The 27,343-nt window shown below is 43.0% G+C and overlaps 1 protein-coding gene across 3 annotated transcripts in view; it reads left to right on the top strand.

The window, feature by feature from the left end:
- The window catches only part of LOC137369202 (uncharacterized), a 267,684-nt gene that overhangs the window by 73,363 nt on the left and 166,978 nt on the right, over positions 1-27,343 (top strand). For all 3 annotated transcript variants that reach the window (XM_068030014.1, XM_068030015.1, XM_068030016.1), the window contains exons 6-8: positions 11,920-12,075; positions 16,080-16,129; positions 17,363-17,513. In XM_068030014.1, coding sequence (XP_067886115.1) covers positions 11,920-12,075; positions 16,080-16,129; positions 17,363-17,513 — 357 coding nt within the window. The remainder of the gene's footprint in view (positions 1-11,919; positions 12,076-16,079; positions 16,130-17,362; positions 17,514-27,343) is intronic.

The following is a 27,343-nucleotide window of genomic DNA, read 5'->3' as shown; positions in this document are numbered from 1 at the left end:
GAGATTTTGAGACAGCCAGTCAGTAAGATGAAGAAGGGCAAAAAGTATGTGCCCTCCTTTTTCTTGTAGGACCCACTGGGCTTTCAGACCTTGAGCCTTCTGGCTGTTACTCTGCAACAGCCAGAGGGTTTAGAGGCCATGGATGGGCCAGTCCCAGAGATACATGCCTTTAAGCCCAGTAGCTGCACTTCCCTTCCACTCTCAATTTGTGGCATGAGACATTGCCAGTGGGTAGACCAATGCTGGCTAAGCAGCTGGTCCAAGTTAATGATCCAGCCACTAAGTTCAAGCATGCCTTGGTCAGAACAGGTAGAGTGCACTTCAGTCCAGTGTCCAGATGCATGTTCTCCAGGAAAATTGATGCCATTATCAATTGAATTTTTTTTTGTGTATGAGCATTGCCAGCAGTTTCACTCATTAAAGAGGAACCTGTTGTTGTAAGTTGAAACTTGTTGAAAGTCCCTTGAGAAATGAATGCAAAGACTGTTAAGTTTCCTGTTTCTCACCAGCTGCTGCATACCCACTGAAAATAGCAGCAATTTTTGAAAGATATGTGTTGAAGCATTTGTACAATACCCAGGCATTATGAAAAGTATACAGATAAAGGAAGAGTCTGTGGTATGCTCCAGGAGCAATTTAAGTAATTTCTTATGTCATTCACTTCAGTACTGGAGTGGTCTGCCTCAATACTGGTAACTCTTCTGCTAACTTCCAATCTGCGTATACATTTAAGCTCTATGTTGGCCCCAATATCGACTTCAAGGTGGGTTGGGAGTGGGTGGGAGGTCAGATATTAAGTGGGAAACCTGGAAGTAATTTCAGCGTGCCTGTATGTGGCATTTTAAGGCAGGCACCTCATTATCATTTTACTTCCTGCTTTGGCTTTGAATGTGGGGTAGTGGGCGTTTTGCGAACCCGCATGATGCAACTCAATTCAAGTATTTAAAGGGCCAATCCAAAGATGGAATTCAGAAGAGTTGGGAGGTTTTGAACACAGGCAGCATTGTAGAACATGGACTCGGGGTGCTTATAGCTTTTTTTTATTCATTCATGGGATGTAAGCATCACTGGCTAGGCCAGCATTTATTGCCCATCGCTAATTGCCCTTGAGAAGGTGGTGGTGAGCTGCCTTCTTGAACCACTGCAGTCCATGTGGGGTAGGTATACCCACAGTGCTGTTAGGAAGGGAGTTCCAGGATTTTGACCCAGCGACAGTGAAGGAATGGCGATATAGTTCCAAGTCAGGATGGTGTGTGACTTGGAGGGGAACTTGCAGGTGGTGATGTTCCCATACATTTGCGGTGATGTTCCCATACATTTGCTGTCCTTGTCCTTCTAGTTGGTAGAGGTCGCAGGATTGGAAGGTGCTGTCTAAGGAGCCTTGGTGCATTGCTGTAGTGCATCTTGTAGATGGTACACACTGCTGCCACTGTGCAGCGATGTTGGAGGGAGTGAATGTTTGAGGATGGGGTGCCAATCAAAATAGGCTCTTTGTCCTGGATGGTGTCGAGCTTCTTGAGTGTTGTTGGAGCTGCACCCATCCAGGCAAGTGGAGAGTATTCCATCACACTCCTGAATTGTACCTTGTAGATGTTGGACAGGCTTTGGGGAGTCAGGAGATGAGTTACTCATCTCAGGATTCCTAGCCTCTGACCTGCTCTTGTAGCCATGGTATTTATATGGCTACTCCAGTTCAGTTTCTGGTCAAGGTTGCCCCTAGGATGTTGATAGTGTGGGATTCAGCGATTGTAATGCCATTGAATGTCAAGGGGAGATGGTTAGATTCTCTCTTGTTGGAGATGGTCATTGCCTGGCACTTGTGTGGTGCGAATGTTACTTGCCACTTATCAGCCCAAGCCTGGATGTTGTCCACGTCTTGCTGAATTTCTACATGGACTGCTTCAGTGTTGAAGAAATTTTATTGTCAAAGAAATTCTCCGGACTCAGACCTTGAGCATTAACAAATTTTATTGCATGATATCATGGGGAGCACACCTTTCCTAATCACGGTCCGGTGCTACGCCAAAGCGCTCCAGATCTCCGCGGATTTATATAGTACAACAGATGCCGAGCTGACAGTTTCCCAATTAGTTACAAAACCACAAGATAAGCACAGGACGGCCTACGTGACTATACACCATGCAGAATCCGAGGTCAGCTTCGCATAAGGCTGTACATAACAAGCTATTATTTTCCTTAAGTCAATGCATACTCCAGATACCACATTCGCCCGTTGATAACGTCTGTGTGGGTTGCGGTTTTGCTTAGCAGGTTGCTGCAGACAAACGAGTCATTAAAGCAAAGAGCTGTAGACCCCAATGTCAGCAAAACTGCTACCACATTCAGTATCTGAGGAGTCACGAATGGTGCTGAACATTGTGCAATCATCAGCGAACATCCCCCCTTCTGACCTTATGATTGAGGGAAGGTCATTGATGAAGCAGCTGAAGATGGTTGGGCCTAGGACACTACCCTGAGGAACCCCTGCAGTGATGTCCTGGAGCTGAGATGATTGATCTCCAACAACCACAACCATCTTCCTTTGCGTTAGGTATGACTCTAACCAGCAGCGGGTTTTCCCCCTGAATCCCATTGATTCCAGTTTTGCTAGGGCTCCTTGATGTCATACTCGGTCAAATGCTGCCTTGATGTCAAGGGCAGTCACTCTCACCTCACCTCTTGAGTTCAGCTTTTTTGTCCATGTTTGAACCAAGGCTGTGATGTGGTCAGGAGCTGAGTGGCCCTGGCGGAACCCAAACTGAGCGTCACTGAGCAGGTTATTGCTAAGCAAGTGCTGCTTGATGGCACTGTTGATGACACCTTCTATCACTTTACTGATGATTGAGAGTGTGCCCCACTTTAATGATGCCTCCCTTGATGTACTGTTGGGGATTCTGAGGAATAGGAGAGAGAAGGAGAGAGAGTGATCAAGATCACTGCTTATACATGGACATCTATCTGGAATACTCCGCATTGCTACAAGAAGCGTGCGGGCAAACATTGACTACTTGTGCAAGCCCCAGTAAAGGGAGGAAGCAAGCTGTTGCTGCCACAAAGAAGGGGCGGCTAGAGGTGTCTGAGGAGGTCAGCAGCAGGAGCAATGTGCTATCCTCATGGCTTCATTACAGGAAGTTTTTTAATGACCTCTCCAGGTCAGGAAATGTGAGTACAGTTGCATATTCACCTACATCCTGTTGTGTGCATCACGTTCCCTCATTTTGCCTTGTCAAGTCTACTCCATCACATCACTCCTCACACACATGTATCTTGCTCGCCTTATCCTTCTCTTTCAATGCACTTCCTCAGATTTTCATCTATTTATACACCACTGCCATTCATCCTGATGCTTATGCCATTTGTTGTCTCTCCCTGATAATCACCTCTACCAAATGCGTTCCATCCATCGGTGAATATATGCCATTACAGTCACTTATCAGATTTCCCAGTTGACAGCTACAGAGGAGGAAGCACTGGAGATCTGTCTCTTCATCCCTGGCTAACAGAGCTGGGGAGATGGGGACCTCCCACCCAGCTGGTGATATAATTAAATAGCATTGACCCACATGTTACGCAACATCCAACCAAGTTGACTTTATTTCAATAGCGAGTGAAATATGATCATTTACATACTGATAAGTTGCTACATTCTTATCTTGCCAGTGCTAATTAGTATAATGTCTCACCGACAAAGGCCTTCATTTATACAGCAGCAGTCAGTGGACCTTGTGAACAATGAATCCTCAGAGAAACTGATTCCTTCTGAGGGTGCGCCATCCCAGGACTCATGCAGATCATGCACCAACTTAGATACTCGCATTTCGGTGGCTCCAGTGAGACAGGTAGTTGGGTTTTCACCTGATGACTCACAGTTCATAAGTGTAGACAGTGGTGGTAGGGACAGCAGTGAGTGTCCATGTTGGAGGGCACTGCCTTCTCCAAGCTGTGTCCAACTGGACATAGATGCTATACCTCAGGGGCCATCGATGAAAAGGGTAATCATAAAAGGGGACCATAAAATCTGGAATTTACTGTCAGGCTTTCCATGCGCACTGTCCACAATTGTAGAGAGGATGGAGGAGGCCACCACAAACATGAGTAGGTTGATGCCACAGGGCATTGTGAGGATGTCATTTTCCATGAATAGAGGGAGCAGCAGGTTCAGGGAGCCTGGCAAGTGGCCATCTGGCCAGTGAGTTTGCTTTAATTTATAAGTCAGTTTCCAAAGGGAGAACCTTTCGTAATCAAACCCATAAATCCGAAAAGGACAAAGGGTGGGAAGCTGATATCTGCCCAGGCAGTCCTGGAAGAGAAAAGAAAGCAGGAGACACAGGGGGCCCTCCTCCAGCCAAAAAGAAAGGTGCTGTGAGCAAGAGTGAGACCCGGAGACTTATGTGCTTCCATTGTAATAAGACAGGGCTTTTAAAAGCTGACTGCTGGAAACTAAAGGGAAAACCGGTAGGGTTAATCAGGGCACACCCACTCGGTGAAGACCAGGCCCTGATGGAAAACACAGAACAAGCTGTGGCTTTAACTGCTGAATGAGTGCAACTCAGGAAGTTTACTACGACCAGTGCAGGAAAAGTTAATAGGATTCCTGAAGGTTATCAGGGTTTTGTTTTTGAAGGGAAAGTAACCCCATATCCCTCGAGTGGGGCAAGCAAGCCCTTAGTAATTCTCAGGGACACAGGGGCCACCAGATCCCTTTTACTGGGAAAAAGCCTGACTTTTCCCCCAGAGAGTGCAGTGAACACCAAAATGATGGTGAATGGTATTGGAGGGCAGTGTATGCCTGTACCTGTACACCAGGTGCACTTGGAGTGCGACCTAGTTTCAGGACCGGTGACCGTAGTGATTGTCCCTAGTTTGCCTGTGGACGGGGTTGACCTGCTCCTTGGTAATGATCTGGCCAGGGTGAAGGTGGTAGATTTCCTAGTAGTGAAAGAGAGACCGAAGGAGGTCTGGGAGACAGGACAGTGGCAGGAGACGGTCCCCTGCAGTTCCCCTGCATGTGTCATGAATTGGGCCATGATCAAACCAGCTCTCTCAGAGGAGACTGAATTGGCACTGCAGGCAGATGACCATGAGGTCTGTCTGTCTGTCTGAGACTTTCTTTGTAAAGTTAGAAGACCCAGGGAATGAATTAAATGAATCTACCCTAGCTGAGGATCAGCGAGCTGACCCAGTCCTGAGAGAGTTAACACAGGCTGCCCAGACTGAAATTGAAGCAGAGGGCGTCCCTGATTGCTATTATTTAAGGAATGAGATACCGATGAATTCTCCTCACAGACCTGAGGACAAAGAGTGGACAATGGTTCACCAGGTAATGGTGCCGCAGAAGTACCAGAGAGAAATATTAAGAATGGCCTGTGAGATTACGGTGGTTGTACAGGTTGGTATGCGAAAAATCAAAGCCCGCTTAAGACAGCAGTTTGACTGTCCAAAACTCCACAAGGATGTGGTGGAGTATTGTAGGAGTTGCCACTTGTGCCAGGTTGAGGGGAAAACCCCAAACTGCAGTGAAATCTTCACCCCTAAGTCCTATATCGGCGTTTGGAGGACCCTACAGCAGAGGACTGGTGAATTGTATGGGACCCCTGCCGAGAACATAAGAGGACAGACAGGCACAAGGCCGGCAAAAAGTTAGAGGGGAAATGGGAAAAGGGGACAAAAAGGACAGGTTACAGGGGATCTTAGGGGAATCCCAAATGGAAACCCCTACTGTCCGGTCAGCCAACCCCGAAATGTTTGAAAGATTAGATCCCGCATCCTCCTATGTAAATGAAGACACCAGAAGCACCCCACCAGAGTTGTTAACAGCAGTTGCAGAGACCTGCAGAGTCAAAGAAAATCCTCAAGAGGGCAGAGAAACAGTGGTGCCTCACCTAGTCGAAGTGCCGTAGGGGAGTGCAGTAGAATCTGGATAAATACCTGCAAGCAGGAGTTCCCACAAGACAAAGGGAAGATTAGTGAAGAGTTCCACCCCACAGTCAGGAGAAAAGGGAACCAACCATACTCTAAAGTGAAAAGCCTTGCATGACTCATCAAAGCACTGAAAGAAAGTTCAGAGTGGATCCACCCACTGCCGAATCTCATGAGCAGAATTCCACACCAGGGCTAATTAAATCTCACCCTCCCCCTGCAGACCTCAACAGGAACAAAGACCCTCTAGGCAGTCATGGAAATGTACAAACTGGAAAACTTCCCCAAAAATCACATGTTTATTGGAAGGTGCAAAGGGGCAGTTTAATGCAGCACTGCTACCAAGGAAAGATAGGCTGTAACAATCTTTGGAATTTCTGAATGAATGAGAATGAATGAGAAATGCATATGTGTTTTCCTGTACTTACTCCTCTCTTTTTTATAATGAAATGCTCTTCTAAAATCGCATTTCATTCCGTTGAATGTGGAGATGCCATGAAAACCACACCTGCCAAAATGAGACATATTAATTTTGTCATATAGAACATTAATTTTAAACTGTAACTGGACTGAAAAATAACTTGGTTTAAAAGACCACTCAAACATGGCTGCATATTTTGCATTCTAACAGACAGTTGAATAAGAGAGACAATGAAACTGCTCACTGATTCAATTAACAAAGATTGGTCTGAGCAACAGTGATGATCCACATCTTATTTGTGTAAGAGACTGCATTCCACCCGCACCCCCGCCCCGCCCTCCCCCATGGAGTGCATCTAGTAAGGTTTGAAATCCACAAACCGCAGGGGAGGTTGTTCCACATAAGGAGTTAGTCACATGACTAACCTGCTGGCCAACTTGGAGTTAATTGAATTGTGCTCACAAAACAATTGGAGAAGAGACTGCAATTTGAAGACCACAGGGAAGGAAGGTCTCTCCCTGTCTCTCTCTCGCTCTCACTCATGAAGTTCCAGGGATCCAAGCCAGTAACTGAACTCCAGCAATTACTTTCAATCTTTCCCCTTCTTCTCCTCTGTCTCTATTTGTGTGTGTGTTCATCGCATATGCATGCTAGCGTGGTTGCGTCAAGTATTTCGAGTAGTTTTAACTGAATTATAATTTTAAAGTTAATAAACTTACACCTTTCTTGTTTAAATCTAAGAAAACCTGTCTGGTTGATTTCTTTGCCATCATAATTAGAGGGCAGTGAACAAGGATTCACTGAGGGGAAGCTAAAAACATGGTGTTTTAAAAATTAAACTCTGTTATGGCCAAGCCAGGCAAAGGCTAAGAAGGGAGCCCTAGACCCCTGCCTCACCTGATCGTAACACCAGCAAACAGTCCAGTGAACCTTCACTGAACTGCTTGCAATGCAATTATATCCTTTTGTAAGTAAGGAGACCAAAACTGTACACAGTACTCCGGATGCAGTCTAACTAAGGCCCTGTACAGCTGTAGAAAAACTTCACTACTTTTATACTTGATTCCCCTTGTAATAAACGCCAACATTCCATTTGCCTTCTTAATCACTTGCTGTAGCTGCATGCTGCCTCTTTGTGATTCATGTACCTGAACACCCAGATCTCTCTGCACCGTAGAGTTCTGCAGTCTCTCGCCATTCAAATAATGTACTGTTTTTCTATTTTTCCAGCCACAGTGGACAAGTTCACATTTTTCCACATTATACTCCAGCTGCCAAATTTTTGCCCACTCACTTAACCAATCTAAATTTCTTTGTAGACCCTTTATGTCTTCTTGACAACTTTCCTACCTACTTTTGTGCCATCAGCAAATTTAGCTGCCATACATTTGGTTCCTTCATCCAAGTCATTGATATAGCTTGTAAATAGTTGAAGCCCCAGCACTGATCCCTGTGGCACTCCACTAGTAACGGCTTTCCAACCCAAAAGTGACCCATTTATCCCTACTCTCTGCTTCCTGTTAGCTAACCAATCCTCTATCCATGCTAATATGTTACCCCCGACACCCCCCACCCAACATCTTGAGCTGTTATTTTGTGTGGTAACCTTTGATGTGGCACCTTATTGAATGCCTTTTGTAAATTCAAGTATACCACATCTAGAGGTTTCCCTTTATCCACCTTGCTTGTTACTTCCTCAAAGAACTCTAATAAATTAGTCAAGCATGATTTCCTTTCACAAAACCAAGCTGACTCTGCCTGATTGTATTGTGATTTTCTAAAGGTCCTGCTATTACCTCCTTAATAATGGATTCTGACATTTTCCCGATGACAGATGTTCGGCTATGGTCTATAGTTTCCTGCTTTCTGCTTCCCTCCTTTCTTGAATAGATGTATTATATTTGCAATTTTCCAAATTCTAGCGAATTTTGGAAGATCGTAACCAATGCATCTACTATCTCTGCAACCATTTCTTTTAAGACCCTAGGATGTAAACCATCTGGTCCAGGGGACTTGTCAGCCTTTAGTTCTAATAATTTTCCCAGTACCTTTTCCCGACTGATTGTGATCATTTTAAGGTCCTCCCTCTCTTTTACCTCTTGATTTTCAAGTATTGTTGGGATGTTTTTTGTGTCTTCTACCATGAAGGCAGGCATAAAATACCTGTTCAAAGCTTCTGCCATTTCCTTGTTTTCCATTATTAATTCCCCAGTCTCACCCTCTATGGGGCCAATGCTCACTTTAGTTACTCTTTTCCTTTTTAAATACTTGGAGAAACTATTACTATCTGTTTTTATATTTCTAGCTAGCTTTCTATCATACCCTCATTGCTCCCTCCTTTTTTTTTTAGTCATACTTTGCTGGTTTCTAAAATCTGTCTAATCTTCTAACCTACCACTAATCTTTGCAGTATTGTACGTTTTTTCTTTCAATTTGTTACTGTCCTTAACCTCCTTAATTAGTCATGGATGGTGCATCCTTCTCATGGAGTTTTTCTTTCTCACTAGAATATATCTTTGCTGAGAGTTATGAAATATCTCCTTAAATGACTGCCAATGCTTCACAACTATCCTACCTTTTTACCAAATTTACCAGTTCACTTTAGCCAACGGTATCCTCATACCCTTGTAATTGCCTTTATTTAAGTTTAAGACACTAGTCATAGACCCACACTTCTCACCTTCAAGCTGAATGTGAAATTCTATCATGTTATGTCCATGCACCGGAAGCACAAAGTGAGCATGTCGATCACTTGCTGAATGACACATATGGCTTCCATTGTACTGCTCTTGGGTTTCAATGATTGGGGCTTTCACAGGTGTCATCAGCCAGGTTTGAAGGGCATGTCCTTTGTCTCCTAACAGCTACCCCTTAAGTCTGCTTGCTGCTCCAAAGAGATCAGAGAGCTTAGCCAGAGGTCAGCTGTAGGATAAAATCATCATGGCAGCTCCCCGGGAATCTAATGCGCACCTGCAAAAGCCTTTTCTTGTGGTTGCACAACAACTACACATTGATGGTGTGGAACACTTTGCGGTTTATGAATACTCCTGGGGTTGTGCGGATTTCCATATGTGTGCATTTGATGGTGCTCTGCATCAAAAGCTGCCTAACCCGAGCGCACATTCATTCTGCCTGGCGTCATCATAGGCGACATTGACATAATTGCCAATCTTGGCAAACATTTCATCAGTGACCTGCTGTATGCATCTATTTGCCATTGACTGATAGATCCTGGATATGTCTTCGACAGGGTGCTGGAAGGGTCTGGAGGCAAAATAGTTGAAGAATTTGCCACTACTGGTAATGCATGGCCACCAGATCCAGCAGAGAGCAGATTTTCTTTCTCAGAGACTGTGGATGTTTGCCACCACCTGATGCGACAACCTCAGCCTCTGGAAGCATTGCTCTTTGGAGAGGTCAAGGAAGCTGAGCCTCTGCCGGTACAACTGATGTACCGGTAGTGCCTCCTATGAGCTCGACCTCTCTACTGCCCCCCTCTCTGTTCACCACCTGCAATTCTCACCATGGATGTTGGTGCTGCAGATGGTCCTCTTGCTACTCATCCGAGGTCCAACCTAAGGCAGTCAAGGCGCCACCCATCTTGATGTGAGTCTCAAAACTTCCAAAGGGTGGAAACTAATTTCTTACCACAGGTCCTCCGAACAAACCCTTTCCCAGTGTTAGGTAAGAAAACAGTGTGAGTACTGAGTATGTATTGCTGTATTTGTCTTACTTTTAAAGAGCCCCATGAATTGCCATTGTTTTCTTGCCTTGGTTTCAATGACGAGTCTCAAGAAGCCCAGGAAACCTGTGGATGTGCTATTAAATTTGAATGTAGGTTGAAATATCACCTAGAATTGATTGATTAACATATATGAACTGATAACCCACTTTTCCGGAGGGGGTTACATGCAGCATGCTGAAAGCACCCCAGGTAAATCGACACATTAGAGACAGCTTCCTTACTTGAATACATTTTTAATCACTTTAACAAACCCACACCCAGCCCAATGAGCTGCTCCACATTAAAATTTCCCCCATGTGTTTGCTAAGAACCTTGTAAAGCCTCTAATTGTTTAACAGGAGCAACAAAATCCAGTGTTGCAACAAACTGGGATATTCTGTTGGTGGATCAAGTAAATAGCAAGTGTCTGCCACTAGTGCTGTTAATATTACCCCCTCCAACTGCAGCAAAAAGCAGCTATTAAGGAATGTGTTACAGATGAATATTCTAGAGAGAGTGTTGTATGGTATGGATTTTATTCCATTGAGGGATCCCATGGTCTAATAACCCTCAGTTCATGAACCTTCCTTTTCCTTGTCCATTGGTTCTTCCAGTGAGAATCCTTTGTCTCTGTTCCCTTGTTCCTCATTCTCCCACCAATTGTAACAATCTTTTACTGTTTACCCACTGTAAAGCCCCTAATGTTCACTCACACATTTACTGGTTGCTACTCTCATAGCACTGCTGCCACTCACTGCCTTGCTACTACTCCCAACTCTACAAAAAATGCTGGCCCCACACCCACCCACCCAAACCCCAGTCCCCCACTCTCTCCCTTACTCAAGCTTCAATAGCCCAATTTCTATTTCCCAGTCTCCCTCTCTCACCTGACTCTATTCCTTAATCTTGCTCTCTTGCCTGGGCTCCCCCATTTCTAATTGAACCCGGCAGACCAGCCAGTCCCAGCTGCCTATGGCAGTTGTTGGTGTCATCACTGATCCAGAGGCTTCTCTGCAGCAGCAGCTGGTGATGTTATGAAGTGGGAGGTTACTACTGTGGCAGGAAACCTGAAGCACAAAGACTTCCCAGGCTGTTATTAGCAGTGCCCAGTAGATCCATGCCCTATTCCAGGAGACGCCGGGGCAATTTGGGAGTGTTAGCAACCCTTTATGATGTCATGCTCTGTTGATTAGAAGGTCCCAGCTTCAATCCCTGCACTTCCTTTGTTATTTCTCTCAGAAAGCCAGTTGGTGAAAGATAGAACAGGAATCAATCTTTACATACTTTTTAAAAAATTTATTTATAGAGTTACACATTAGAAGCATACACCTCTGAACCCAACAACCACAGTTTCAGTCTGTGCCTATTTATAGGGATTCATGTGAATCATCATTTAATGCCCACCACCTGCATACAATCAAACACAATTACTACCTTCAGCCAAGGAAAATCAGGGTGGCAATGCTAGTCCAGCTATTAAGTTAACTGAACTTGGACATTTACAAAATGGATAAGAAGTAGAGACAGTATTATCTGGAAGGAAATATTCCACTAATTGATCTTTATTACATGCAAAATGCACCCAGTCTGTTGGTCTCTTAAAATGCATCTCATTTCAACAAGAAGACACTGCACCACAGTAATGAACTTACATTTGATAGTCAAGTTTATTGTAAGTGGTATGCTATTAGTAAAAATTTTGAGCTGATCAGTTTCATAGTGACAGACTGTCAATTTTTTAAAAATGAGTTAGAACGGTTTACTATTAACATCTTGCTTTCTGTTGTTGGTAGTTTATCTTTTGGGATTTGAGGTACTTTAAAAAAAAATTATGTCTCTCTCTGTGTGCCTTTAGTGCTTGCAATGAAAAACAAGGGGTCATGGAGGCAGCTGACCAAAAGGCCTGTAAGTGCTAATGTTCCAGGTAGTAAACAAGCACCACAAGAGACGCCAAGATCGAAAGCACTGCTTCAAAATACAGCAGTGGCTTCAATGGCAACAATAAAACCATGTAAGTTTAAAACAATAAAAACAGGTACTACAAATACAGTTTATATTTTGTAGTCCAGGATAAAAGTCTGACACTATTAAAATCTTAAGTTCTTTTTTTCAGGGTCAATTATTCATTGCACATACAAGTAATCCTTGTGTTGGTCATGATCTATGTGCAGTGAATCATTTTTAACCATGTCTTCACGGTTTCACTATTCGCTGTCTTTTATTCTCTTAAAAAATTTGCTGCTTTGAATAATGCAATTAAACCAAATGAGGACAGGTTGTAAGATATGTATAGATTCATAGATACTGTAAAAAGTCTTTTGAAAGAAATCACAGAACATTTTCTCCAAATGTTAAAGTTGCAAAATCTCACATTATTGTTTATTGCTGATAAAATCCATGGGCTAGAAACCGAATAAGACCCGTTATCGGGAGCAGGGATCACGATGTGCAGTTACCCCATGCTTGATGGAAGTAGCAGGCAAACTTTGTGCTGCCTGTTTATCAACATGAATGTAGCTTGCAGCCCAGATCTATACTTGCTGCTGACTGGCTGCACGCTCAGTAGGGGGGCACAAGTTTGTGGGAGGCTAGCACTAATTGATGCTAGCCGGCACCTGTTAAAGGGGAGGTGCATTCTGTCTGCAGCAAGTGTTGGAAGTGTCTGTGAAAGTGTTTCTCAGAAGGGAGAAAGTGAAGTAATGGAGCAGTAAGCCAGAGAGAGGGCTTCCAGGTTCTCTGATGCATTGCTGGTGGCCTTAGTGCAGGAGCTGCAAAGGAGGAGAAGTCAGATTTCCGCAGGAGTCCAGGAGGCCCTCTGGACAAACACTTAGAAGGAAATGCGAGCAGATAGCCACAGAGGTCAATACGAGGTGTCTGGCCCAGAGGACCTTGCTGCAGTGCTGGAAAAAGTTCAATGACTTCACATGGGTGGTCAAGGTCAGTGACTGCATCTTCTAATCCTGTCTCCTTCCCACCACACCACCAACCTCACACACTGCTCAATGGCCACATCGCCTTCTCTCACCAATCAGCAATCTAGCAATCAGGTCTCATGTCTGACATTCAGATGCTGCACCTCACCCTCACAAACTTATCAATGCTGCAAGCCTCACCTCCAAATTTCACAGCACCCATGCACTGCCAGCTATTCAGCTATGACAGGAATCATAGTTGAGTGATGTCACTCATACCCATTGCAACACACTCACTGACACACGTCCCTCTCTATTGCAGGACAAGGTAGAGGAGGTCCAGCAGCAACAGCAGCAGTAGAGAGGGGGTCCAGCAGCAACAGTAGATGGGGGTCCAGGAGTAAAAACAGCAGTAGAGAGGGTCCAGCAGCAACAGCAGCAGTCGAGAGGGGGTCCAGCAGCAACAGCAGCAGTAGAGGTTGCGGGGGTGGGGGCTTGCTGTCCAACAGCAACAGTAGAAGGATGTCCAGGAGTAAAAGCAGCAGTAGAGGGGTGTGTCCAGCAGCAACAGCAGCAGTAGAGAGGGAGTCCAGGAATTACAGCAGCAGTAGAGAGGGAGTCCAGCAGTAGAGAGGGAGTCCAGCAGCAACAGCAGCAGTAGAGAGGGAGTCCAGCAGCAACAGCAGCATAGAGGTTGGGAGGGGGGGCTTGTTGTCCAACAGCAACAGTAGAAGGATGTCCAGGAGTAAAAGCAGCAGTAGAGGGGTGTGTCTAGCAGCAACAGCAGCAGTAGAGAGGGAGTCCAGCAGCAACAGCAGCAGTAGAGAGGGAGTCCAGCAGTAGAGAGGGGGTCCAGCAGCAACAGCAGCAGTAGAGAGGGGGGTCCAGCAGCAGTAGAGAGGGGGTCCAGCAGCAACAGAAGCAGTAGAGAGGGGGTCCAGCAGCAACAGCAGCAGTAGAGAGGGTCCAGCAGCAACAGCAGCAGTAGAGAAGGAGTCCAGCAACAACAGCAGCAGTAGAGAGGGGGGTCCAGCAGCAACAATAGAGGGGGGTCCAGGAGTAAAAACAGCAGTAGAGGGGTGTGTCCAGGAGTAAAAGGAGCAGTAGAGAGGGTGCAGCAGCAACAGCAGCAGTAGAGAGGGGGTCCAGCAGCAACAGCAGCAGTAGAGGTTGGGGGGGTGGGGGGGCTTGTTGTCCAACAGCAACAGTAGAAGGATGTCCAGGAGTAAAAGCAGCAGTAGAGGGGTGTGTCCAGCAGCAACAGCAGCAGTAGAGAGGGAGTCCAGCAGCAACAGCAGCAGTAGAGAGGGAGTCCAGCAGCAACAGCAGCAGTAGAGAGGGGGTCCAGCAGCAACAGCAGCAGTAGAGGGGGTCCAGCAGCAACAGCAGCAGTAGAGAGGGTCCAGCAACAACAGCAGCAGTAGAGAGGGGGTCCAGCAGCAACAGCAGCAGTAGAGGTTGGGGGGACGGGTTTGTTGTCCAACAGCAACAGTAGAAGGATGTCCAGGAGTAAAAGCAGCAGTAAAGGGGGTTCCAGCAGCAACAGCAGCATTAGAGGGGTGTCCAGGAATTACAGCAGCATCAGAGGTAGGGTCCAGAGGGATCCAGGAATTACAGCAGCAGTCTACGGGTCCAGTAACACTCCAGGTTCACTGCATCAGTGAAAGGCAGTAGTACAAGCAGGGCTGGCAACGCTTTAAAGATGGTGCCTGCACCTGTGTTCTGGTCATCTGATGCCACCACCCAACGCCTCGTAGCTCACCCCCATCCTGCAATAGGATGTGCCCCTGCCTCAGTTATGCTAATTGGCCATCTGTATATGATCGCAGTCGGCCAGCCGCGCGAGTAAATGTGGCAATGGCATCTGCTTCTGGTACCGCTGCCAGGACCCACAAGGGGCTGATAAAATTCAGCCCTATCTTTGCAGCTAAAAATCAGCATGGATTTAATCTTCCTGTGATCCTTGGGGTTGCTCTATATTTTACCAATGGTTATGTAGCAAATGTAAAGGGACAGTAAGGGAGCCTTTATAACTTGGGTGCTCTGACCTAAGGCATTCTCTATCTAAATCTTAGATAGAGTGGTGAAAGAGTAGTTTGATAATTCAATGTGCCACTCAATCTCTTCATTGTGGCTTTAAATATAAAATTATTACTCTGTGCTCCAATTTTAACTGTGGCTTGTTTTCACGAGTGGGAAACAAAAAGTATAAGATCATCACACTGTGCTTAACTGCACAGAACTATCCAGTTTTACAGCATAGAAACAAGCCATTTACCATTAACTTTGACATTGTGGTTTTCTCTGCCTGAGCCATTTAATCTAATCCCATTCTCCTGTTTACTTTCCATGCCCTTTATTGTTCCTTCTTTTTAAGCAACTAATTCACTTTGGACTCCGCTTCAACAATGAATTGTGGCAGAGATTTCCATATTCTAACCACCCACTGTGTAATTTATTTTTTTAACCTCCCCTTTTATTATTTCTGGGATTATTTTTGTGTCCTATGTTTTCCATCCCACCTACTAGTGAAAATAATCTACATCACTATCTACCTTAACCTCCTCCGCTACAGTGAAAACAATCCTAATTTATTCTCTTCATAATTGTAATCCCTCATCTGTTGTAACATTGCAATGAATTTATGATGAACTTTTCTCATTGCTTATATATCCTGCCCAAAGCTGTACAATATACTGCAAATGTCTCTTAGGGTTTTATATAAATTAAACATAATCTCTATGCTTTTATATTCTGTGCCTTTCGATATAAAACCAAAGAATACCCTTTGCCATTTTCATAACGATATTTATTTGTTCTGCCATCTATACTAACCTGTTTTTGCATAGCAACATCCCTCAACTTTTTAGTATTTCACAATTTAAAGTGTATTTCCTTTCCTTAGTTACTTGCAAAATGTATTGCATCACATTTTCTGAATCAAACTGCATCTGCTACATGTCTGTCTATCCTCCTAGTCTGTGTTTTCCTGCAATCTTTCATAATCTTCAGTTTGATCACAGGGGTTCCCAGTATATATTTTCTTGCACTACTATATTTAATGTATTACAAAATACTGTGAAATGTGCTCTTTTGTTCTTAGGTGAAAAGTCTGAATGTTTGAACAATGTCTTCCAGACCTGTGACAAACTGGCAAGTAATTTATCCTTGTTTATGTTGCACAAGAAACTTAGAACTCTGTTGGTTATGGAAGTGACTATTTGAACCATGCAGACCAAGAAGGTGTCAAGTTCATTCCCCATTCTCTGCTGAGTTAGCTCATCTCAGTTGGGGTAATGGTAAAGCTTGGCTTTGGCGCCTCTGTTATGGAGGACAATTCCAAGTCTCGCTACCCAGAGACCGCTGCTACAAATTGCACATATGAGCAAACTGACTAGGTGTTAGCGGTTCCTGAATTGGGAGGTCATGGCATCAAGTTCCACTCCAAAGATTTGAACAGGAAATTTAAGTTAATACACTATTGCAGTATTAAGTGATACCATCTTTCAGATGAGACGTTAAATGGAGGCCCCGTCTGCCCTCTTAAGTGGATAGATCCCATAGCACTATTTGAAGATGAGCAGAGGAGTTCTTCCTGGTGTCCTGGCCAATATTTATCCCTCAATCAACACCTAAAACAGATTATCTAGTCATTATCACCTTTCTGTTTGTGGGACCTTGCTGTGCACAAATTGGTTATTGCGTTTCCTACATTACAATAGTGACTATACTTCAGAAATACTTCTTTGGCTGTAAAGTGCTTTGGGATGGCCTGTGTTCATGAAAGGCACTATATAAATGCAAGTCTTCCTTTATTTTTTAAAGATGTATTTTGTTTTGTTATAATACTCTGTGTTTGATAACTGTGCCTGATGACTCCCTAAAGGAAGAATAGTTGAGAAACCTTCTTGGGCCATCCTTTGCATTTCTTAATTGTTGATTGCAGAGAAGCATTAATGGAAACCTAGCAGCAGATTATCGCTTGTTGTTTTGGTGTGGGGGAAAAGAGGAGAATATAATGTAAAAGGAAGAGGTTTTACATCGATAACTTCCCTCATAAAAGGGCAACCCACACCAACAATCTATTTTCTGCTTTGTTTGACAATAATAATGTGAAAATGGGTCACCCATGAATAAAATCTTGCAGTGTTAACATCACATGAGAAACTGCTTCCATGTACATGCATTCTTTGAAATTTGAGCTCCTGTTAAACAACATCATTTTGTTGGAAAACTAGGTCAAACTGTCCTAGTTCTTTCTGTGTACATTATCATAGAAAGCATCTGTGTCAGTTGTCCACTAGATGGTACTGTGTGTTTTATCTGCACATGAGCATAATTAAAAGGACTGGATCCTGATCTTCTGTTTGTTTTATCTTAACCTAGATTTGTAGAGGAGATGATGACCATTCACTATGGCTTTATCTGCCTGATGAGATCTGGATTCGTGTTTTCACTCTGTTAACACATCAGGACCTCTGTCAGGTTGCCCAGGTCTGTCACTGCTTCCGCCGCCTGGCAAATGATGAAACTCTATGTAAGTTTTTATTTAATAAGGAACCTGCCTCAGACCTATCTGAAAAAAATGCCAATATTTTTGAGAGTGCTTTCATCTGTTGCACTATTTACAATCTGTTTTCTTTCTGAAAAATCAATTAGCTAAAATCTGGCTGAAGGATTTTAGAAGAGCATGAATGCTGGTAATCTGAAATAAAGGCAGAAAATGCAGGAATTGCAAAGCAGTTAGTCAAGATCTGAAAGAGAAAATAACTATTTAATCTATTTATCTCTCTATTTCAAATGCTGATCCATCTGTGTAGAGGGTGAATATTGAATCTGTGACAGGGCCACAAGTGGATTTCTCTGTGCTACATGGTGTTGAGCTTCTTAAGTGTTGTAGCTCCACCCAGTGAGAGAGTGGTGAGTATTCCATCACACTCCTGGTAAGCCTTGTAGATAATGGAGAGGTTTTCTGGGATCAGGAGGTGTCAATTTTCACAGAGTACCCAGCCTCTGGACTGTTCTTGCAGCCACAATGTGCTGTATCTGGTCCAATTAACCTTCTAGTTATTATTGACCCCAAGGATGTTGATGCAGGGGACTTGGCAATGACAGTGGTGTGGTTGGACCTTTTTTTTTTCGCGTTCATTACCTCGCACTTGCGTGCTGTGATTGTTAACTGCCACTTGCCAGCCTGTGCCTGGATTTTGTCCAGGTCCTTTTGTAGGTTGACATGTGTTGCTTCATTATTGGAGGAGTTGAATCGAACTGAACCCTGTGAAATCACCAGAAAACAGTCACACTTCTGACCTTATGACAGATAAGGTCTTTGATGAAGCAGCTGAAGATGGTTGGGTTGAGGACACTGCTTTCCTACACCGAAGTCCTGTGATGATTGGTCTTTGTCAAATATACTGAGGGAGTGCTGCATTGTCGGAGGTTCTGTCTTTCAGTTGAGACGTTAAACCAAGGCCCCACCTGCTCTTTCAGGTGGGTGTAAAATATCCAATGGCATTATTTTGAAGAAGAGCAGGGGTGTTATCCTCGTTGTCCTGGCCAAAGTTTATCACTCAATCAACAGCACTAAAAAAGAAATCTGGTGATTATCACATTGTTTTTTGTCAGAGCTTGCTGTGCACAAATTGGCTGCTGTGTTTCCTACATTACAATAGTGCCTACATTTCAAAAGTGCTTCATTGACTGTAAAGTGCTTTGACATCCTGAGGTCGTTAAAAGTGAAAATAATTGCAGTCTTTCATTTTCTTTTATGCCAGACAGAGCATCAGCCACTGGTGGGTTTTCCTTTTCATACGCACTGGCGACAATTTCACTCGGAATCTTTGGTACCATACTTGTCAAATGCTACCTTGATGTCCAGGGCAGTTACCCTTATTCCTCCTCTATTTTTCTGGGTAAGGTGTAGCTGGCACATTGTTGGGTAGAAGCCAATGATGTAGCTGTATTGAAACTACTTAGCTAGGGGAATAGCTAGTTCTGGTGCACAGATTTTCATTTCTACAACAAGATGTTGCCAGAGTACACAGCCATTGCTGTATCCAATGTATGTTGTGAATTACTGCTGCTATTTTTTATCATCTTCTATTTTGAATATAGATGAGCTGAGGAAAGTGCAAGTGTGGGTCCCACTATCTATCTAGAGCCTGATCCTTTTTTCCACTTCACACACAATAAAGGAAAAGAGATGTCACTGGCTGGGTCAGGGATATCCTGGACTACCTGTAACAAATAACTAAAGGGAAAAATATACATTATATAGTCAGTAAAAAAAGTAGAATTAAATGACAAAATTTCCACAAGCAGAGTATGACCCAAATATATTTTGGCTGTCACAGTTTTGTTGTGGAGAAAACAAAATACTGGGAACACAAAGCAGGTTTATCACCAAGTGAAAGATAAAGAGAGCTTAACATCATGAGTGTATTCCTTTGGTCAGTCCTCACAAAAGTGCCACACCAAACCAAGATATTTATTTTTCTTTGAGATGGTGATTGGCCTACTGTGCAGTTCCAGCATTTTCTGTTTCTGTAGTGTATGTGTTGAAGAGGCACCTTGAGAAGAAAATGAAAACAAATACAGAGAGCAACAAGGACTTAAAGGGATATTGGGTGAAATGTTATTAAATACCATCATGATTTTGTTCGAGTTGATGTGAGAATTATTATTGCTTCTTCATAGGAAATGAAATATTATGTCTCACATGCAGCATTTTATAGAAGTTGGTGTAGTTTATATTTAGATTTAGTTGGGTATTGATCAAGTGCCTTGAATCTTTTACCCGGGAATTAGAATTTATAGATCTATTACAGGGTGTAGAGGCAACAAATAAACTTAATCATTTTGTATTTTAATCAAATAGTGTTTACATTTAACATTTAAGCTTCTGGCAAATGACTGTGCTTATTCTGTCTCTCAGATCTAGGCTGCGTGGCATGTCAGATGCTTCAATGCTAACTCGAAAGTTATTTTACTTTCAACTTTACATGAATGGTCCTTCCTAAATCAATGCCTATGTCAGCACCATCCCATTCCTTGTATTTCACAACTAAACCTGTTGAAATTCAAAGTAACTTGGTCTTGTAGGTCTGCGCCCACTGAGCATTAGGCTTAGTGGAAAATAAAGGGCACACAATATTGGTTCAATAACCTCAAGAAAACAAGCATAAGGGAAATAATACCCTTTGTTTAAAGCCATGAAAAGCATTTTAAAAAACATTTTTCAAGCTGTGTAATAGTACAAACAATAGATTTCCTGGAGACTACCCTTTAACTATCCTTTAACGTAACGTTCAAGGCTATGGGTCAAGTGCTGGCAAATGGGATTAGGTAGACAGGTCAGGTGTCTTTAATGATTGAGTGATGCTGCATGCGCCAATTGAGTCCTAAGTCATTTACCTGGCTGTGTCAAAGGTGATCTAACGCAATGTATGACATGAAATTTCATAAATTTCCAGCATAATAAATGTCATGCCAAGGAAGAGATGGCAGTAGGCAAGAATGAACAATGTAGGATGCAAAATAAGGAATAAGTACTGGCGTTTGCTTGATTTACCTCAAGTGGTTGAGGTGATGGAGGGAAGGGGAGGTTGGTTGGAGAAACATTTCAGAATATTTATTCTGGAGGTTAAGGGCGGAATCTTATCAGCTGCACGAAGGCGGCTTTGGAGGTGGGAGAGCAGTCAGTTTCTGAAAATTGCGCGCCAGGTTGTCTACCTAACGTGTTCAAGCCTGCAAGTGATCTTGTAGGAGGCGGGGTCAGACTAGCACCAGTTACCTGCCCAGCAGCGACATGTAGCCAATTAGGATAAATTAAGTGCCCACTTGGGGGCAAATTGATGCCACTGTGGCAGATGGGCACCCCTCTGAGGCCGAAACCTTGCAGGTGCCTGGAGGCGGCCTCCCGGTGGCAGGTCGGGGGGCAATCGATGCCTCCTTTAAATCCCTATATCGCAGAGCTGGAAGGATCAACCTGCCATAACTGCGGCCCCTGGTGAGCCCCTCCACAGTAATGTCCTGGCAGCTGTGGCTATACTTATTTTAAAAATTCAAAAGTCTTCAGAGGACACCTCCAGTTTGAGGCCTTTTGCCTCTGCAGCCCACGTGCCGTCTTTAATTGGCTGCCTCTGGTAAGATCGGCGTCAGGACCTGGAACTGGTCCCAGTCTGCATTTAAAAGCAATGTCGGTAAGCTTTTGCTCTAAGGGCCAACGATAAAGCTGATTGCATATGATGTATGGAAGTGAAAGATCAAGAGGCCTTTTCTCAATCCATCTTATTATTCAATTCTGGATTGAAGTAGAAAATAATAAAAATGTTGTAAAACTGAAGTTTGCAGAAACGCTCAACCCAAAATTTAAGGCTGTAAAAAGAATAGCAGAAAACACAACAAAACAAGTACAGTAGAAAATAAAGGATATGTTTTGTCTTGTTTTAAAATTCATCAGTATCTGAATGGGAAAATGCAGATTAACGTATTATTTGGAGGCTTTTCAGAACTTTTTTGGAGCAATAGGAAGACAAAAATGTATATTTTTCTCCATTTCCTAACTTCAGCAAAATATGTATTTAAAGACTGTTTCTCAGCTTATTGTTTTAAAAATGGAGAATAATAGAGGATTATAAGATAACTTCAAAGGATTCACAGCAATCATATCCTCAACTGAGAGAGAAGTATTGTATGATTGATTTGAGATCACAGCTTTGAAATAATTGCTGGATATATGCCCTTGTTTGCACACATGATAGTTTCAATTTTATATGACTTATTTAGATTAGTTCTTTTTCATTGAAGCATGACAACATTCATATGAGAGGATTAACAACTGATGGCACTACTAAAAGTAGTCATCATTTGATTCCCAGATAATTCAAAGTATTAGAAATTATCAATTCATTATAAGCTAATTGGATAAGTACAATGATCCACAGACACTGTCCACCCTGATGATAATGGATCTGATGATTCTCATTCACTCCCTTCCTCTCTCTAGGCAGTATCCACTGGAAATTAAAGAGTTATCATTTCATTACTTTTTTTAGAGGGAAAGGAGAAAAGATGAAAAACCATGTGTCATTTTTGTCATTATCAAGTGACGTGATGACACGTTTCAATGAAGTTTTGCTTCAGCGTGTGATATTTGTAAGCAAATGAGATAAAGGTTTGCCAAATGCTTTTCTAAAGGTGTTCCTATAAACTCTCTGAGTTGGTTGGCACAAGTGCATTACTGTTCAACAGAATTTAAAAAAAAATACTCTGATTAATTTTTTATGTATACTTTATAGAAAACTAAAGTGTGCTCTCAATATTTTGTGAAGACATATAATTTGAATTCAACTGTGGGTTTGTAAACAGCTTAAACCTTATTATTGTGGCTTAGGAAGTCATTTTAACTCCTTGGTATGTACACACCTAATCTTTACTTATCTGAAATGTACGTAAATTAACTCGTACCAAAGCGAACAGTAATGACGTCAGTCTAATACCCTTTACTATTAGCAGGATGCAATATCTTTCTGCAAAAATGCTCCTGGAACTCCAAATGTTTTAGAGAAACCACATTGCAATCTGACAGCAGAGGTATCTTGAACAGTTTAAGAATTCTTACCTGAATTTTTAAAGATTTCTTCTCGAACAAATAAGTATAAAGATTATGAATATAAACAAGTTCTTGGTCATTGCACCAGATATTCCTGATACTCTTTGTAACAGGTAAAAGAATGCATACATGGGTGTATATACTTGTGGATGCCAAAATTCATAATGCTCCACCTGAAAACAAACATGACGATAGTGAAGATTGTACAGTTTGTTCAGCATACTCACCTGATTTACAGAACCAATTAGGTTAGGGCTTTGGGCCGAAGTAAATAGAGGTCATATATTCATCATTTTAATCTTACTAATTTCACTTTCAGTAATGTTTTAAAAACGTATTTTTACTTGAGAGAGTACTGGCCTTAAACTATCTCTTTCAGCCTGATTTGATTTATGGGTTCTTTTAACTTGACAAAATTATTACTCTTCCAATTATACAAAGCATTGATTACAGAGGATATATACTAGGTTAATAAAAACAGAAAGTGCTGGAAACACTCAGCAGGTCAGGCAGCATCTGTGGAGGGAGAAGCAGAGTTAACGTTTCAGGTCGATGACCTTTCATCAGAACTGGCAAAGGATACATACTGGGTCATGCCCTCAGATAACTAAATGCATTAATAATCAATTTCCTGTTTCAATATCTGGTATTTTGTTTATTTACAGAACTCCATTCTACATAAGTACTACTGTATAATAAGAAAATCCAATGGGGGCTAAATTGGATAACTGCTGAAAATGGGCATCTGTATCGCGGTATATGATTAACTCATGCCTATTCATTGTGCAGCAGGCAGAATGTTAAATTGGTGCTACCTACTGATTTCAATGATTCCCTCATGCAGCTAGCATTACCCATGCTATTCGTTGGCTGCACCTGTCAGCAAGAGGCCTGATATTGTGAATGGCTAGCACTATTTAAAGGCAGTTGGCACCTCCTAAAGGGGAAGTGCATTGCAGCTGCAAGAAATGGTAGGAATCATTTGAAAACTGAATCTGATACTTTGAGGAATGGCTGAACATGTGAGAGAAAGATCACTAAGGTTTTCTGATAATGCTCCGAAGGTCTTGGTGCAAGATGTAGAAAGAAGAAGAGACATCCTATATCCACATGAAGCAGGAAGCAATGGGAAGATGTAGCAATGGAAGTCATTGCTAGGAGTATAGGAACAAGAACATGGATCCAGTGCAGGAAGAAGTTTAACGATCTGACACAAGTTGTCAGGTAACTTATCTTACCAACTACACCACTAGCTTCATTCACTGCTCAGGTCATTACACTCCCATCACCTACCAACAATCTTTATCAATCAGTACTCAATCCTAAAATTCATATGCGTTACCTCACCCTCACACACTTCGCACTGTTGCAAATTTCACGCCAATAAATCACAGCTCACACACTGGCAGCTAATCAACAACGACAGCCACATCATCCAAATATATTGCAGGACACTCACTGATACACTTCCTTCTTTCTTGCCAGAGAAGGTGACACGTAACAGAAGGCAGAGGAAAGAACTGGAAGAGGACAACTATGCCTGTATGTTATAACCCCCGTGGAGGAAACGATGCTGGCCATCATGGGACGGGGCATTGCTGAGGCTGTGGCCATTGGTGGGGCTGGAGGGATCAATGATGAAGGTCTCTACATACCTAACCCTCCTTTTCTCTTCCCACTTCTCTCTCAATACACAGTCTCTTCTGACTCACAAGTTGTAGAAGGTGTAAGCATGCACTTATTACTTTTCCCTCACTCCTCATCACAATCCAACCCTTGTCCCTTTTTCATTTCATTTACCAAGAACTGGAACCTTTTGAGTCAAAGGAGGAAGAGGAAGAAGTCAGTGAAGATGAAGAGGCACCATCAATCGATCTTAAAGTTGCAGCCACCAGCTCAGAGACTGACACAGCCCATTTTAGAGGCTAGGATAGAAGAGGGATCTACATGTGGTGAGACACTGGGTATCTGGGCAGGAGCCTGAGAGGGGAGAAAGGATAATGCAGGTTCCAGGTTGCTGAAGGGCAAGATCACATTCTAGTTCTGCTGCAGAGGAGTCAGATGAGGACTTCAATGGGCCAGACTAGAGAAGAAGGCTGATGGGTGTACATAACCAAATGCTGGGTGCATTGGAAAGCCTGCCAGACAGCTTGTGCACAATGTCAAAGAGCATGGAGAAGTCCACCTTTAAGTTGGCACAAGGCTTTAGGAAGAGCTTGGAGCCCATCCTTTCCAACATGGAAAGGTTGGTCACCTCCATTAATACACTGTAGAACCCACCATGATGCAGCATCTGACGCCCAATGATATAGCTTCCATTGACTCTCAGATTGCTGCACTGGAATCTCAGACTGCTACCATTGTGGCTATGGATACCATGGTTGAAATGGACTTCCAGGACACCACAGAAGACTAGCAATCTACTCAACAACAGATCATTGGGATTGCTGTGGTACTTTCCTGGGAGTGTGGCAATGGCTCTAAGGAACAAGAACCTACTGTCCTCTGTCAGCATGACCATATTCCTTCTCCCACCCATGCCACTCTGCCAGTGCCGCTGTTGTTGCCTGTCAGACAGCCAACCCAGACTGCTGCAGCGCTGACTGAGATGATGCATTCTGAAGCTGGGCCCACTAGGCTCAGAGCTGCTCAAGGTTGTCCTCCAAGGCAATCAGCAGTCTCCCAATTGAAGGTCAGTTACCTTCCTAAACCAATGCTGCAACCAGTGCGGAAACACCTTGTAGGAGCACTAGGAAAGGTAAAGGCACAAGGAAGACGGGCAGCATGACTCTGATTTGTCAAGGCATTGCCCTGAGGAATGAACCAATAAATGGCTGTCACTTATTTTGTTTAGCTGAAACAGGCGCAATGTTTTATCACGGACTTGTATTATTTTTCTCCACGGATTAGAACTAAGAGTATAGCTGACCAGGCTATAGCTTTAACGGCAGCTGTAAAACCAGATACAAAAACTAAAGTGAGTGTAAAGGTTAAGAAAAGATACCCGAAAGCTATAATGAATTTTTGTCAAAGGGGAATGTAACTCCGTATCCTTTAAGTGAGGCAGGAAAACCTATCATTATATCAGGGATAGAGGAGCAACCCAAGAGAGTGCCTTGAATACTAAAGTTTTAGTTAATGGAATTGGCGGAAAGTATATACCCTTACCTTTATATAAAGTACGCCTAGAGAGTGACTTAATATCTGGGATGGTAACTGTAGGAGTTGTCCACAATTTGCCAGTAGAGGGAATTGACCTACTCCTAGGAAATGATTTTGCCGGATCAAAAGTATAAGTTTCTCCTATAATTACAGAGAAACCAAGTGAAATTGGGGAAATAGAGCAATTACAGGAACAAGTTCCAGGAATATTTCCTGCGTGTGTAGTCACCCGAGCAATGGCTAAACAGGATCCATTGTGGGAGGTAAAAGTGGCACCACAAACAGATAGCCAAGTATCTGAAACCTTATTTGGGAATTTAGATAATCCAAATGAGATATTTAAGATCGTCTATTGTTGCAGCATAGCAAGCAGATCCAGAATTGTACCAAATAGCACAGACGGCTCTGACAGAAGCTGAGGTGAAAGGAGTTCCAGAAGGTTATTATATGGCAAACGGGGTTTTGAGGAGGAAATGGAGACCGTCTCGCAGACCTGCGGATGAGGACTGGACAGTTGTTGAACAGATAGTGGTACCACCTAAATATCGACAAGGATTATTAAGGTTAGCACATGCAGACAGAAAGAATATGTACAAACATTGCACCTGCTTCAGCTAAACAAAATAAGTGACAGCCATTTGCTGATTCATTCCTCAGGGCAATGCCTTGACCAATCAGAGTTAAGCTGCCTGGTTTAAATTTCAAACAAAGCTTGGTAGTTAACTGTCAGTCACCGTAAACTGGTGCAGTCTCCATGGCAATGCCTCTACCAATCAGAGTTCACTTGCCAACCAATCGGCACTCTTTTCTCACACAGTATAAAGTTGTTGTTTTCCCTTACATTGGTATTCTTTCAGATTGTCCTGTTGAGTGCAAGATGAAAAGCTTGTACAACATGTCTCTATTTTCAGCAATATTCACAGGATCTAGTTAAATCAGCAAATCTGCTCACTTTTGCTGGCCTGGTTAGGTCATTAAACCTCTTTCTACATTCCGTCCATGACCTGGGCACAACACAACTGCTGCTTACCTCCTTAGCTACACCCAACCATGCCTTCTTGGTGAGAACAGCAGGTTTCTTCCTCCTATTGCTGGAGAACAGTATGTTCCTCCTCCTCCTTACTGCATCCAACAGTAATTCCAGCAAGGCATCATTAAGTCCGGGTGCTGACCTTGCTCTATATCCACATTCATTCTGAATGTTTTGAAAGCTGGACTTTGTGGTATGATTATGTTGTTACCACCAGGTGAGAAAGAGGTCTAGGGGTCTCTTTCAGCTTTCACCTGGTCTTACTGTGACAGGGTTTAATTTTAAACACATCATGCTTTTAGCTCCCCCTTGGTGAATCCTTGTTCACCGCTTTCCAATTATAAGGGAAAGAAACCAGCACAAACAGACTTTCCTAGGTTTAAAGAAGAAAGGTTGAAATTTATTAAACTTAAACTTAAACTCTAATTTGGTTGACGCCTATGGATACATGACGTGCCCACGCTAGCATGCATACGTGATACACACATGCAAATAGAGACAGAAAAGAGCAAAAGAAAAATAAAGTGGAAAAGTTTGAGGCAATATCTGAAGAGTTGTTGTT

Source organism: Heterodontus francisci, chromosome 4 (genome assembly GCF_036365525.1).
Source record: "Heterodontus francisci isolate sHetFra1 chromosome 4, sHetFra1.hap1, whole genome shotgun sequence".
Classification (NCBI taxonomy): domain Eukaryota; kingdom Metazoa; phylum Chordata; class Chondrichthyes; order Heterodontiformes; family Heterodontidae; genus Heterodontus; species Heterodontus francisci.
The sequence above is the reverse complement of the archived record's forward strand: the minus strand, read 5'-3'. Positions and strand labels throughout refer to the sequence as shown.